The sequence below is a fragment of the Acartia tonsa genome, chromosome 7 (assembly GCF_053477335.1).
Source record: "Acartia tonsa isolate MP-2025a chromosome 7, ASM5347733v1, whole genome shotgun sequence".
NCBI classification, from domain to species: Eukaryota; Metazoa; Arthropoda; class Copepoda; order Calanoida; family Acartiidae; genus Acartia; species Acartia tonsa.
The window spans coordinates 16,715,283-16,730,654 of NC_137266.1; the positions used below are offsets into that span (position 1 = coordinate 16,715,283).

Genomic DNA, 15,372 nt, shown 5'->3' on the forward strand with positions numbered 1-15,372 from the left:
TAGTTTTTATATTAATTATATATTGCCTCTTACAAGTCTTTTTTTTATGATTTTAAATGGAATCTAAAGTGTAATATTTTTTTTCTATAATAACAAGGATAGTAACATCCATAAATTCAACTTCAAATGCCTAAAAAGTAAAATATCTACAAATTAGAATAATGTCTTTCAAATTGTCTCTGTCAGTCTTCCAGTCTGTCCATCGTTCTGTCTGTCAGACAATCTATCTGTTTAATTGTCAGTCCATCTGTCTGTTCTTCTGTCCGTCTGTCTGTATGTCTGTCTGTTCATTGTCTGTTTAATATATATTCCTTCTTTTGTCTGTTTGTCTGTCTTTCTGTCTGTTTGTCAATTCAACAAGTAGATATAAAAGCATACTTTACATTTGATGTAACAATTTGTCAGATGAAATGATACAAGAAATGGCTGACATCTTAATTTATAGCAGCCAATAAAATCACTTGTGGATATATAGACATATCCTTATACTAAAGTAACAGGATGTCTGTGTGTTTGTACCGAAGGATCTCGCTAACCACTGAACCGATCGGGTTCTCCTTAACACGGTAGCTTCTCATAGGTCCCGGGAAGGTTTATAACTATTTTGGGGGAGGGTACCACCAACCTCCCAAGAGAAATCGCCCCTAGAAAAAATTTTCCCCCCTCAAAAAAAAAAAAATAAAATTTTTTTTTTATAACTAAAATCAAAAATGGCGGGGGGGGGTGTCCCCCCCCCCACACACAAAAAAAAATCCCCCCCCCTAAATTTTTTTTAATTTTTCTTTTAAAATCTAAAATAATAAAATTGGGTTATAAAATTCGACTCTCCTCAAGTGCCCCTAGAGGCCTATAGGGGCGTACCCGCTAGTAAACAAGTATAATTACAGGGAAGAATTGCAACTAAAAGTTATATTTGCACAGTTAAATAGATAAACAGCGCAAAGCATTAAGCAATATATGCTGACGTCAATCCAAACTTGGTAAACTACATAAATTAGAAACAAGGATATTATCCCAAGGAGTGAGATGACATTGCACTGTAAATTAAGTGTGTTAGTTTAAAGAAAGAGTATTTTCAAATGCTGCCTGTATGTTATGTAAAAAGCAGTTCTTCAAAAAAGCAAAATGTTCAAAAGGCTAGGGGCTAAGCTGTAAGTATTATACATCTATACTACAAAGTACAATGATGTCTTTAGGGTATATAACTATTGGTCCTGTGGTGGTTTTAAGCTATTTTCTTGGGGAATGGGACACCCACAACCCCCCTAAAAATTAAAAAATCCCCCCACCATTTTTTTCTTTTTAGGCGCCAGTTATTTCCAAAAAAGTAGCAGCACCAGAAAAACTTAATTTTTTAAAAACTTTTTATAAATTACCGCTTAGGGCAAAGCCCCTAGAGGTTAGGGGCGAAGCCTCTAGTAAAATTATAAAGAAAGTAGCCTATAATAATAGCATTGCATGATGCTCTATGCCGAACATAGAGTAGTTGCAGGAATATCTGAAGGGTAAGACAATGGACGATAAATTGATGAAGTTCCCCTATTATAGATAAAAGTACAACTTATGTAGTCTAGAGTTGTAAATACCCAAATATTTATTTTGTTTGGAATAGTAGAATTCAGGTACAAAATGAAAGAATATGTGTTTATCGCCTAGTATTATAAACAACTTTCCGCGGATATTAAAATGAACAATTTAAAGAATAAAAATAATTTTGTTAGCCCCGAGATGCCGGAGGCACGGGCTAATAAAACTGATTTTAATATTGTACATTTTAATATTCGTAGAAAACTGGATATATTACGATACGGTACATGATTTTTTATTATGGCTTAGAACCGCTTCTAATTCAGAGGACATTAATTAGTTTTAAAGCCATACTGGAAATTAAATAGTTGTATTAAAGTGAATTACAGAAGAAAATATAGACACTATGCTTCTAAAAAATAAAAATAAATTATATCTAGAATATCGAAAAGGGTATCTTATTAAGATATTACAGACCAAAAGACTAAAAACATGAAGAAATAAGTAAAATTAAATGGATATCTTAATCTATTCTATGAGCAAAAATTTGACTTTTTCCCCTTAAGATCAAGAGGGTCAAACTAAATTTAAGTCTTGTAAACGAAATTCCTAAGAATACCTGTTAAAAATAAATGACAACTTATCAGAAGCTTTTTATAGCTAGAAAAAAGCTGTGATTTTAATTTTGATACGTTTTTGGACCCAGGTTCAAAAATGAAGCATAGGTTACCAAACACAGATGTGTATTTTTTTTTAAAGCACAAGAACTACTTAAAAACTTGAATCTATTGTATAACAAATTTTTAAAATCTACTGCATATAATTGTGCTTTCCCTCATTGTGTCTGTTGATCAATGACCCCCTCCTCTTACTAATTTTTAAAATAAATTGAATATTTTTATTCTTTACGCAACATAACCTAGCCTAACCTTGCTCAAAATCACACGAAAATCTACCCCTTTACTCCCTTAATTTCTATATATTTTCAGTAAAATTTTGTTCATTGGTGGTTTGAGGATAATTTTACTTGAAATTTTTTCAAACAACCATAATGGAAAGAACAAAAAATAAGTTCTCTATCTTTTTAACTAGGGTGTACGAAACGAATTGATTGGTGTGTTATAAAGAATCCTAGATAAAAATCAGTAATACATGAAAATGATTGGGTTTTACCTCAACTATACTTGATAGGTTGCAGTATGGCTGAGGATTTGTATTATGAAAAATAAAGCTAGCATTATAAAGAGGCAATTATGTCCAATAGCAAAGCACTAGCTTCAAATAAATTAAATTATAATGTATGTATAAGAATAGTTAATCTATATAATAATTTATGCAGTAATATCATAAGATTTAAGAATAAATTTAAATGTTTTTTTTTATCAATAAAGTTTCGCAAGTCAATTTCCTTAACTTAACTTTACGTACGAACTGGTAATAGACTAGTATTGCTGATTAATTAAATGGAGTTAGAATGTTATGATAAAGAATTAAAGAATACTAACAATTTCTGTGCCAATCTTCGATTTTAATAGAGGAAAGTCTTGACCTATTTGTTCATTTTATTCCGTATTATAAGATGACAAAATAATATTTAAAAGACATAGCCATGTCCATAGTAAGATAGGTAAGGGTGGGGAAGAAATAAGTAGCCATCATATTATTATTATTTAGATACCAAAGCTACTCCTTAATTTACTTTGTATATACCTTAAAAACTAATTAAATCAAGGTAGTTTTGGTTTTCTAGTCGAAAAAGATAAATTGTTCTAAGTTCTTCATTTTTTGAAAAGCTTAAAAGAGGTCATGGAAAGAGTATGAAAATTATATTCCAAAAAGAAACTTAAAGGCAAGGACGCAGTTTAAATTAATAAAGTAACTATTGTGTTATTGACTAGCAAAAAAAGCTAAAGCAAAATCCATGGATGTAATCATCCTTGTTATTTATATACTATGTGTTAATGTTTTAGCCAGCACATATGTTTTTCATCTTTATCAGGGATACGAGGATAAATACATTTCATCTACCTCAAAGGTATTTAGGGATAAGACAATGGATGATAAATTACGATAAACAAGATGAGTTCTTGAGAAGTTTAATATTATTGATGGAAAGTTTGTCACCGAACAAATTAATAAAAGTGCCCAAAGTTTTGACTAAAGGAAAAGATAAACTTTGAGTACCTGTAAAATTTACTATTCAATATCCCCTTCCTCCTTGTGTGTACAACATATATGAATTATAAATGAGCATTTTTATTTTAACTGTTTTATCTCATACGTTATTCTTATCTTTTACAGATAGAAAGCAATTTATCCTATGAAATAAAAGTAGTTTTGTTTGTCCGTTAAGATCTCACTAAATGATAACAGATTAGGTTCTCCCTTTTAAGAAAAAGCTTTACACAAATTTCCCGTGATGGATTTAGGCTAATTTTAAAATTAAAGTCTTAATATGTTTGGGGTTATTTATCTGCCCTCATTCTTCCTCTTTAAATACAGAGCCCCTAGATGCTAGGAAATCAAAAGCTGGTAGGCTAATAGAGGGGAAAACTTGTTGTCAATTTAGGGCGTTAATATGGACCTCATTTATTCGTCAGTTCGTTCTTCCAGTAGAAGGGGATTTATGGGATGAAGGGGTTAGATTGGGCTATCGTTATGTTAGCCAGCTTGGTGTATCACTTTATTAGAGTACATGAAAATCTGATGCAACATTCAAGTAATTATATATCGATTAGCTCACCTAAATTAATTGCATTAAAAGGCAAGTAATTAAGAACACCTTCCTGCTAAACATTTCAATTGCCCGACTTTCCATAAACATTTGTTGATAGCGTAAATCACTCTGACCTTTTAGAGAACCTTTGTTAAATGCTACTTAAGTAGTTTGTCAAGAGAGAAACTACTCTAGAAGTCGGTCGGTCTGTAGCATAGGATGTCCTTTTAAGCCTAACATACAAAAACTCAAACAAAAGAAAAGCCATTTTTGTCTATTAATAGTGCATCAATAACAATTTAACAAAAAAAAACTAAATTTAAATGAATAAATCACAGTTAAGTATTTTATAAATTTTTGTCAAAAATGCTAATAATAGATAATACAATTTAATCAATTTAAGATTTTAGTTGTATAAATTCATATAAAAACTAGAAAGGTCTTTATTTTGTAAAATAAATACTATATTGGGCACACGCACATGACTTGACTAATACTATAGAGTAGCTGCGTTACTAAAAATGACATTTAAATGTGTTATTTTTATTCTTACTTATATAGATTTCTTTGTTTAAATTATAAAGATCCGCTATTACTAAACGCATAATCATCCTTGCTTTAATTATATGTTATCTAAATAGATTGATTAAGATAAACGATACTGCTACATTTTCTATACATATCTCTTAATGTAAAAGATAAAATGTTTTAATTGGTGCATTATTTTTAGAAATACATTTGTTTTTTAAATGGTGCTTTCCCTTCAAGTGCTAATCGAGCACCGAAATCAAATGAAATTAATATTGAGTAGTGTCGCTCCTGCGGGTAATAACAACCCAGCGAGGCTTATAACGATGGTGCCATAACCCTGTAATACTGCCTAATATCTAATGTAGGCTAACCTAACCTTACCTAAACAAAATAATACATCATCCCCCCTCCCTTATTTTCAATTTATTAATAATTAATACTCTAATAACTACAAAGTAAAAAGATATCTGTCCGTCCGTTCATTTGAATCATATTATATCATTCACCTAATTCACATCAATGTTTTAGTTTTAACAAAAATAATGGAGGGGGGGATTGGTATTTCTATACCCCTTCGAAATAGACTTAAACCTGCCTAAGACTACATTGATCATAAACACATAGTTGAATGTATATGAGATACGAAATTTGTTAATTTTCTCTGTTTACAAAGTTATTCATGAAAAGATGGATAAACCCGCAAATTATATAGGAGCTGGTATACATCATCAACAAGAATATTTGTGATCATAAGTGGAAAAAAATAACTTCTTGATGATAAAGAGGTAACTTTTGCGTAGATGGTTTTACAATAAGTTTTCACAAAAAAAGCTATAATATTTATTTCTCGCATCGTATTATTAACAGCTTTCCGCGGATATAGAATGTACAAGTATAAGATTAAAACTAGTTTTTTTAGCCCCGAGGTGCCGAAGGCACGGGCTAACAAAACTGGTTTTATTCTTATGATTGTACATTTTTATATTCGTAGAAAACTGGATATAATACGATGCTAGACATAGTTTTTTCGTATGGATGAGAACCGGTTCCTATAAACCGGATCCGAATGAATACGAGAAATCTACTTTTTATTTGGTATAGCCCTTTAATTGCATAAATTTTTACTGGAAGTCCTAACTATGCATGATGATTAGTGTAAAAAAAAACATTTTACCAATTCTAACTTGCATATAATATGAATTATTTAAAAAAAATTTAGTTACTTACAAGATTCGAACCCATCATCCAATTGGCAACATGTTAAAATGTTGGACTTACTAACGGATCTTTGTTATATAGTAACTTTACTATTAAAATGGGCAAATCTGTGCTTGGTTGAATTGGCCCAATTTTGTGCACAGTTCTTTTTATTTGGTATACAACACAAGGATAAGGATATATATTCAATAATATTGTGTACAGTTCTTTTTATTTGTTATACAACACAAGGATAAGGATATATATTCAATAATATTGTATACAGTCCTTTTTATTTGGTATACAACACAAGGATAAGGATATATATTCAATAATATTGTGTACAGTTCTTTTTATTTGTTATACAACACAAGGATAAGGATATATATTCAATAATATTGTGTACAGTTCTTTTTATTTGGTATACAACACAAGGATAAGGATATATATTCAATAATATTGTGTACAGTTCTTTTTATTTGGTATACAACACAAGGATAAGGATATATATTCAATAATATTGTGTACAGTTCTTTTTATTTGGTATACAACACAAGGATAAGGATATATATTCAATAATATTGTGTACAGTTCTTTTTATTTGTTATACAACACAAGGATAAGGATATATATTCAATAATATTGTATACAGTCCTTTTTATTTGGTATACAACACAAGGATAAGGATATATATTCAATAATATTGTGTACAGTTCTTTTTATTTGTTATACAACACAAGGATAAGGATGGATATTCAATAATATTGTGTACAGTCCTTTTTATTTGGTATACAACACAAGGATAAGGATATATATTCAATAATTTTGTGTACAGTTCTTTTTATTTGTTATACAACACAAGGATAAGGATGAATATTCAATAATATTGTGTACAGTTCTTTTTATTTGTTATACAACACAAGGATAAGGATATATATTCAATAATATTGTGTACAGTTCTTTTTATTTGGTATACAACACAAGGATAAGGATATATATTCAATAATATTGTGTACAGTTCTTTTTATTTGGTATAAACACAAGGATAAGGATAGATATTCAATAAATTTGTGTTCAGTTCTTTTTATTTGGTATACAACACAAGGATAAGGATATATATTCAATAATATTGTGTACAGTTTTTTTTATTTGGTATACAACACAAGGATAAGGATATATATTCAATAATATTGTGTACAGTTCTTTTTATTTGGTATACAACACAAGGATAAGGATATATATTCAATAATATTGTGTACAGTTCTTTTTATTTGGTATACAACACAAGGATAAGGATATATATTCAATAATATTGTGTACAGTTCTTTATATTTTGGATACAACACAAGGATAAGGATATATATTCAAATATTTTCAATAATCTCTCTCTCTCTCTCTCTCTCTCTCTCTCGCTCTCTCTCTTTCTCTCTCTCTCTCTCTCTCTCTCTCTCTCTCTCTCTCTCTCTCTCTCTCTCTCTCTCTCTCTCTCTCTCTCTCTCTCTCTCTCTCTCTCTCTCACTCTCTCTCGTTATCGTTCATAATAATATCTGTCACTATTCCTGTGCACACAGAGTCCTGGGAATAATGCACGCAATGTTTACTACAACGCGCGTATGAAAGACTAGAGGCCGCGCTTCATTAATAAACAGATAGGTAAAAGGCTCGTAAACAGTCGATGGTTTTCCTTATATTGCGTTTATACCATAAACCAACTTTTGAGGATAAAACCTATTTTGTAATGGTTATTTTAGGTTAGGTTAAGCAAACGCTGGAAAAGCCTTGCTGGGATAGTAACCCGTTACAAGCTGTTGCCCCCCCTCCCCACATCCAGTGTCTAAAGGAGAAGTAAGTGGCAGAAAAATAGCCTAAAACCATCCCAGGACCTCAATAAAGCTTTCCTAATCTCAAATGGTAAACGAAATCTTGTTTAAGTCATAATGTCGATCTTATAAAGGAATGTCGATAATACATTAACCATGACCACTTTTTCCCATTCCATTTTGTCTGCCATGCGCTATATAGCTCCTAAGATAATTGATACCTCCATTCATCAACACATCAGCCCAGAAAAACTGACGGTTATTTTCTACCAGGTTGTTAGTAGCGCAGCTACGCTATAATTTGCATGTCCGTACTTCCTTCCTGGAAATAAAAAAAAAATAACATGAATATTTAACTATTTGAATTTATTTGAATCAAGGAATATTTGTAAAACTATATTCTAAAGATTGTTCCCCATAACAGCATAACTAATGTGAAGCCAAAAAAAAATAAAATAAGATGAATAAAAGATTCTTGTAAAATAATCACTAATATTACATTGTGAAAGTAAGATAAAATCATTAAAAATTTTACCCGCGGAAAAGTAGTCAGACACAAATATTATGTTCTTATAAATTAGTAACTTCGCTACTGATAACGATTGTTATCCTTGTTAATTGTTTATGTATGGGTAGTTTATGAGTGTACTTGTTATAAGAAGTTTTTTGAGTCCAAAATATTTTTAACATATTATAACTTTTCCTTTCTAAAAACTAAATTTTAATAGGTCTTTTTTGTAAAAAAACACTAAATGATTTCTTTGTCATCTTATTTAATTTTGATCGTCCTACAATTGCAATAAAATCTTTTTAGAACAAATAAGGATGGGGAAGGGGAGGGTGGTTACCCTAATTCTCGTCTTGGGGCGAAAGCATAAGTAGATTAAAAGTAGAACAATAGACTTTATTACTTATCATACTAGGAATAGCAGCTATGCCCCTAGCATCAAGAGGGGAAGAAAGGGGGATGGGTATAAAATAAAATAAAAGTATAATTGTCCAAGACTTTTTCATAAATGTTTGATTTTGAACGTAAATGTTGGTTTCTGAATGGATAATTCTCGTTTATAGCTTAATCATTAATTAAAAAATATGGAATAATTTTGGTGTCTATGTTTTTATGTTGTTGATTAAAGAAAATCATTTTTAAAATCGTGAAATGTTGATAAGCGGTGTGCATTGACTTCCATAATATCATGATTTTAAATTATTATCTAAAATTCAAAATATACACGTGAAACAAGAGTGGTTTTATTAATACTAGTGACTAGCGACTACGCACAGCAACTCTGCATAATGGGGTAAGGAAAGCAAAAGATAACCCTAAAACCAATCCCAAGACTAAAATTTGATAATAAATGACCAATATGAAGCTTTTCTGAAATGAATAACTCAATCGGACAGTAATAATTGAAATCTTTAGCAACCGAAAAAAAACCTTACTACTTTATATAATAGAAGTTAATTATAAGCATTTTGGGGTTCTAGTATCTGTACAATTACATGAAACCATTTGTAATGCAAAAATAAACTTTTATTTAAATATTTGTAAGTTAGTAATTAGATAATAGATTTGAAATAAATATATTACCACTACCAAACTTCGGAACATGTAACTTTTTGACAATACGAAGAAAAAATATTTGGTGCGGAAGTGATGTTTTACTTGATAAGCACTTATTTCATATTTATGACTTCCCCCCAAGTCCAATCACGTACGTAAAAAGCATGCCTGTAAGAATAAAAAACTCTTCTAAAATTCAAAATTATCCACTTCCCCCCTACCTATAAGTGCACCTTAGGGTGTAGCCGTACTTATAACTACCTCCCTTTTCTAATTACCTTTTTCGTCTAATAGCAGATTGTTTCCTGCTACTTGGCTTTGTTAATATCCCCGACACCATTGGTTGATTTTCAATAACCCAATTGAGAGTCGGATCAGTGACATTGTGATGGGGAGATACAGTTATTAAACAGATACAGTTATTTAACCTGATCTCCCTCTAGTGTTTTACTCTAATGTATTTATTATAGAAACCTTTATTTATATATTTATAATAATAATACAAATAACTTTTATATAAACGTTTAAAATACATTTGATTAAGAAAGCTGTTTTAAACTTTTCAGTATCTTTAGATGACAGTTCTATTACAAATTACAATAGTTACAATTAACCTTTACAATGTGTATTTTTAGCGCTTTAATGGGCATATGTAAATTGTGATGGCAACGGAATTGATGACACAACCATTTAAACTCCATATGGCGAAATTTTAGATTATTTGTAATTTGTTTAAATTATAGGGAGCATTTCAGCACGATTCTACCTTTGATTTATTTGTCTATATACTTAACAGAGGTTGTCAGCCGCCTATCTTTAGGTGCTCAAGTTGCAGCTGTGCATGGCGGCTATTGTCGGTCAGAACTTTGTGCAGTCTCCCTAATGGGGGGAGGGGGGGGGGTTCTAAGCTCTACTGGAACTTACTCAACTTTTTCTTACTCAAAATTTTCTTTTAATATACGGCCGCCGTTCCACTTTCAATAGTGTCAAAATATAATAAGAACTTATAAAAATTTAGTTTATTGCAACATTTTCAGATTGCTATACATAAATTGCATTCTTTTCATAGATGTCAAAATCTTGTTAATGTTTTTTAAAGCTTGTTATTTATCCACTACTTGTCAATATAATTTTTCTACTTAAAACTTTGTCAATAATTGGTCAGTATAAAAATTGGTCAGAGATCAAAGATTACTTACAGATGAATTTCAGGATTTGCAAAGATTTTTTATTGAAGTACTCTTTAGCATATAATTCTTCATTAGAATTATGTAATTTCCCACTTCTATTCTTCTATCTATTTCTGGCATTTTTACTAGCTTCTGTCTCTATCTATCTATCTACATCTATCTATCTATCTACATCAATCTATATATTTATCATCTTTCTCCCCTATTATACATCAATCTCTATCAATTTTCTATTTATTCTATTTTTTGTCTAACCTTTCATCTATCCATTTATAAATCTATCCTATTATCCATTAATTTATCCATTATCAATCTATCCATTATCTATGTATTCTACTATCCATCAATCTATCCATTATCTATCTATCCTATTATCAATTAATCTATCCATTATCTATCTATCCAACTATCCATTAATCTATCCATTATCTATTTATCCATTTATCCAACGATCAATCAATTATCTATCTATCTATACTATAATTCATAATAAAGTCTATTCATTATCATTCTATTTCAATATCCACCAATTTATCCACTATCTATCTATCCTATTATACATCAATCTAATATTATCTATCTATAATTCATCCATCTATCCTATAATCCATCTTATTATCCATCTATCTATCTTATGATCCATTATCTATCTATCCCATTATCCATTATCTCTCTATCCTCTTATCTACCTATCCTATTATCCATCTATCTATCTATCCTATTATCCATTTATCTATCTATCCCATTATCCATCCATCTATCTATCGCATTATACATTATCTATCTATCCTATTTTTATATCTATCTATCCTATTATTCATTATCTATCCTATTATCCATCTATATATCCTATTATCCATTATCTATCTATCCTATTATCTACTTATCATATTATTCATTATGTATCTATCCTATTATCCATATATCTAGTCTATTATCCATCTAACTATCTATCCTATTATCCATATATCTAGTCTATTATCCATCTAACTATCTATCCTATTATCCATTATCTATCTATCCTATTATCCATATATCTAGTCTATTATCCATCTAACTATCTATCCTATTATCCATATATCTAGTCTATTATCCATCTAACTATCTATCCTATTATCCATTATCTATCTATCCTATTATCCATATATCTAGTCTATTATCCATCTAACTATCTATCCTATTATCCATTATCTATCTATCCTATTATCCATATATCTAGTCTATCATTCATCTATCTATCTATCCTATTATCAATCTATCCATCTATCTATTTATCCTATTATCTATCTATCCTAATATCCATCTCAATAACTCTTGCACACATTTAAAGGTAAGGGATACAGGGATAAGACAATGGACAATTAATCAATTTTCATTTCATCTTCATGCATTAATAATTCATTTGGTTGTACAGCATTGAAGAATAAAACGAGTTGCTATTAAATTTAATAACAGTTGTCCTCTCCCTCCCTGTTTAAAATGAGTTTTGGAAAATTTAACCCCAAGAAAGTTAATAAGCCGTCATTTAGAGCTACCCAAAGAGAAATATAACATTACAGAGTATTGGAGAGAGTGTGTGTGTGTGAGAGAGAGAGTAGGATTGCATGATGAGATGGTTTATGGCATAGAGTGGTGTGCGAGTCACACACACACACACACACACACACTCACACACACACACACACACACACAGGCAGCATCTTGCCACCTGAAGAAGGAGATAAAAATGAGGGGGAGGGGAGTGGGCATTATGGATGGATGCTATATGATTGTATGAGCGAGTAAGAGGCGGGGGGGGGGGGGAGAAAGATAGAGTAGCTGAGCTACTTAAAGAAGAAGTAGTTGTGTACATATCCCACGCTATCTCTCTCTCTCTCTCTCTCTCTCGCGTCTCCCTCACCCTCCTTCTTGATATATTTGAATGGCAGAGAACTACTACTAAAAGTTTAAAGGAACCATACTATGATCAGTAGCTAACTATGGTCAGTACGCCTTTAACATTCAAGTGGTAATCATCAGATATCCTTAATTGTCCGTGATTTATCTTATCAGTGAGATTTATGGTTTTTTAAACCATCTAAACAGACTTATATATAATATTATTAAAATAAATAAAACAATGGTTAAAAGATTATTAATACCCCGACAGCTGAAGGTTGTCAAAGGAGAGCTGTATGCCAAAGAAGATATTAATGTTGGGGCACAATTCCTCCCCTGGGATGGAATTCTAACGACCTGCACAGAACTGCCAGCTGACCCAGTGCTGCAAGGAGATCCGCGTCTGTATTCCGGCCTTGTGGACAATGCTGACCTCTGCAACTGGGTTCTTTTCCTGCCACACTCGCCGCTAACCGCCGGGGCTACCCCGGCAGGCTTTCAGACTAATATTCTTGTAAGCACAGGCCCCACAGGGGAGCCTATTTTTACAGCTATTAAACCTATCCTAGCGGGGGATAAAATCCTGGCCGTTTATCAAGAACTGCACCAAGCCCTAATGTTTCCCGCCCTGCTAATTTTGCGCTGTGCTTTATTTAACAAATATGTGGAAAAGGCGGTGGAAAATTTGCCCGTTGATTTGACCAACAGCCAAGGTTTGGCTGGTGGTGGAAAAATGCTGTTGGGAGGAAGTTTGGGGAGCGAGTCCCCAAGGAGTGATGGGTTTGATAAAATTTCTGAAGATGATAGAGATTCTTCACCTGATTGTTTTAGGTAAAAAATTAGAGGATTTTTAAAATAAATTTAAAGGATTTCCTGAATATTAAATCATACAACCTATTATGTTAGAATAAAAAAGCTATTGATGTCATTAATGATATTATTTTGCAAGTAAAGAAAGAAAAATCAGATGAAGAAAAATTAAAAGAAGTTTTTGTAGACCTTGTGATAAGAACAAAACAAAATTTAAAGTTTTTTTTCCTTTCTTTAATTTTTTTATTCAAATTTGACAGTTAATTACTTTGTGTCCAAACAAATATACTGTAAAGAGATTCAAAATAATTTAAATTTATTTTTCAGATACAGCGATGAAGAGTCAACGTTTAACACCAGCTTTTCCAGTCTTAAGAGCTCGCCGACCCCGTTATCCACACACTCTGCCGTTACCGCCAACCCGCCACACGGTTCAGCTGCAGCTGCCCATCACTCACACACCATCCAAAACCTGCTGCGAACAAAGTCTAAGCGCATGTTGCCGTGCGACACATGCGGCAAAGTTTTCGACCGGCCGAGCTTGTTGGAACGGCACGTGAGAATACACACCGGCGAACGGCCGTACGTCTGTGATTTCTGTCAGAAGGGCTTCAGCACGTCCAGCAGCTTGAATACCCACCGCCGCATTCACACGGGCGAGAAGCCGCATATTTGTAAGCTCTGTGGCAAGTGTTTTACCGCATCCTCGAATCTTTACTACCACAGAATGACACATTTGAAGGTAATTTCATTCAAAATAATTTTAAAAGATTACTTTTTATATTTATTAAAGTTGAAATCATAAATGTACCTAACTTTGATTTTTATTTAAGTTTTCTTAAAACATAATAAAAAAGTGTCATTTTTTCCAAGTGAAATAGTAACTTGATCAAAAATAGAACAGTATCGTATTTTTAAAGTAAGAATTTTAAATAAACTTGCAGCTGCGATCCCAGCATCTAGGAGCTCTGTATTCAAAGGATTAAGGAAAGAAAGGAAAATAGCCTTAAACCAAAATTAGATAAAAGAATTGAATAGCCTAAAACAACCATCTAGGACCTATAAAAAGTTTCCATAAAATCGAAAATTCAGAAGTTATCAAAATCTTAAGCTACAGACAAAAAAAAACCTTGCAACTACATAAATATAATAGGATAAAACTGCCATAAACATCTAACAAATAATATTAAACGACTAATATTATTATCTTTTGTTTCAGGAGAAACCCCACCAATGTAAATGCTGTCCCAAATCTTTTTCCACCCCTGGAGATTTAAGAAATCATATGAAAATCCATGCTAATAATCAGTTTAGTATCATGTAAATATACAAATTTTTAAAATTTTTCATTGTTTTTAATGTTGTATTTAAAGTTGTTGTTTTTTAAATCTGTTTTATTTCATCTGCTAAATAGTTTTTTCCAGTATGGCTTTGAAAGAGATCAATATCCGCTGGATTAAAACCGGTTTTCAGCCATACTGAAAAATCATGCCTAGCATAATATTACAGACAATTTTCAACTAATATCAAAATGAAAAATCATAAGATTAATATCAGTTTTGTTATCCCGGGCCTTTGGACCCTCTGGTCTAACAAAACTGGTTTTAATCTTACAGTTTTTCATTTTAATATCCGTGGAAAGTTGTCTATAATACAAAGCAATAAATGACCGATAAGTCAAAAAAGAAAAACCTTCCAAAACAGGAAGGTTAAGATTTGTGACTATTTTATTTTAAAAGTAAGCCAAAAGAAATAAAACAATAAATATTTGATATAAAACAACTTTACTCTATGTATATTTTTGTTAAATGCTTTTAATTTTTTTCTGTAAGAAATTGAAGCTTTGTGATTTTTCAATGTGATCTCACTGTATCAAAAACTAACCTATACCAATAAATTTTAGTATCTTACCAATTAATTTTATTTTTTTTACTTTTTAAAAGCGAAGCTTTTCTATAATTAGGGTCGGTCCGTCCGTACGCCCGTGACGGATAGCTTTTTTCGTTTATTTAGGCAAGTTAGAATTGTCCTATCGATTTCAAATTTTGCATGGGGATTCCTTTAGCAGATAGGTACGATTTAGAAAGCGTAGCAACTCTATAATCATTACAAGAATGTCCGGACGTCCATTTTATTTTT

The 15,372-nt window shown here is 31.4% G+C and overlaps 1 protein-coding gene across 1 annotated transcript; it reads left to right on the plus strand.

The window, feature by feature from the left end:
• The first annotated feature begins 12,385 nt into the window (after positions 1-12,385).
• LOC145324957 (uncharacterized) lies at positions 12,386-15,143 on the plus strand. The gene is made up of 3 exons (XM_080167723.1): positions 12,386-13,254; positions 13,561-13,975; positions 14,453-15,143. The coding sequence occupies exons 1-3, from the start codon at positions 12,665-12,667 to the stop codon at positions 14,555-14,557; spliced, it is 1,110 nt and encodes a 369-aa protein (XP_080023849.1). The 5' UTR covers positions 12,386-12,664; the 3' UTR covers positions 14,558-15,143.
• The last annotated feature ends 229 nt before the right edge of the window (positions 15,144-15,372 follow it).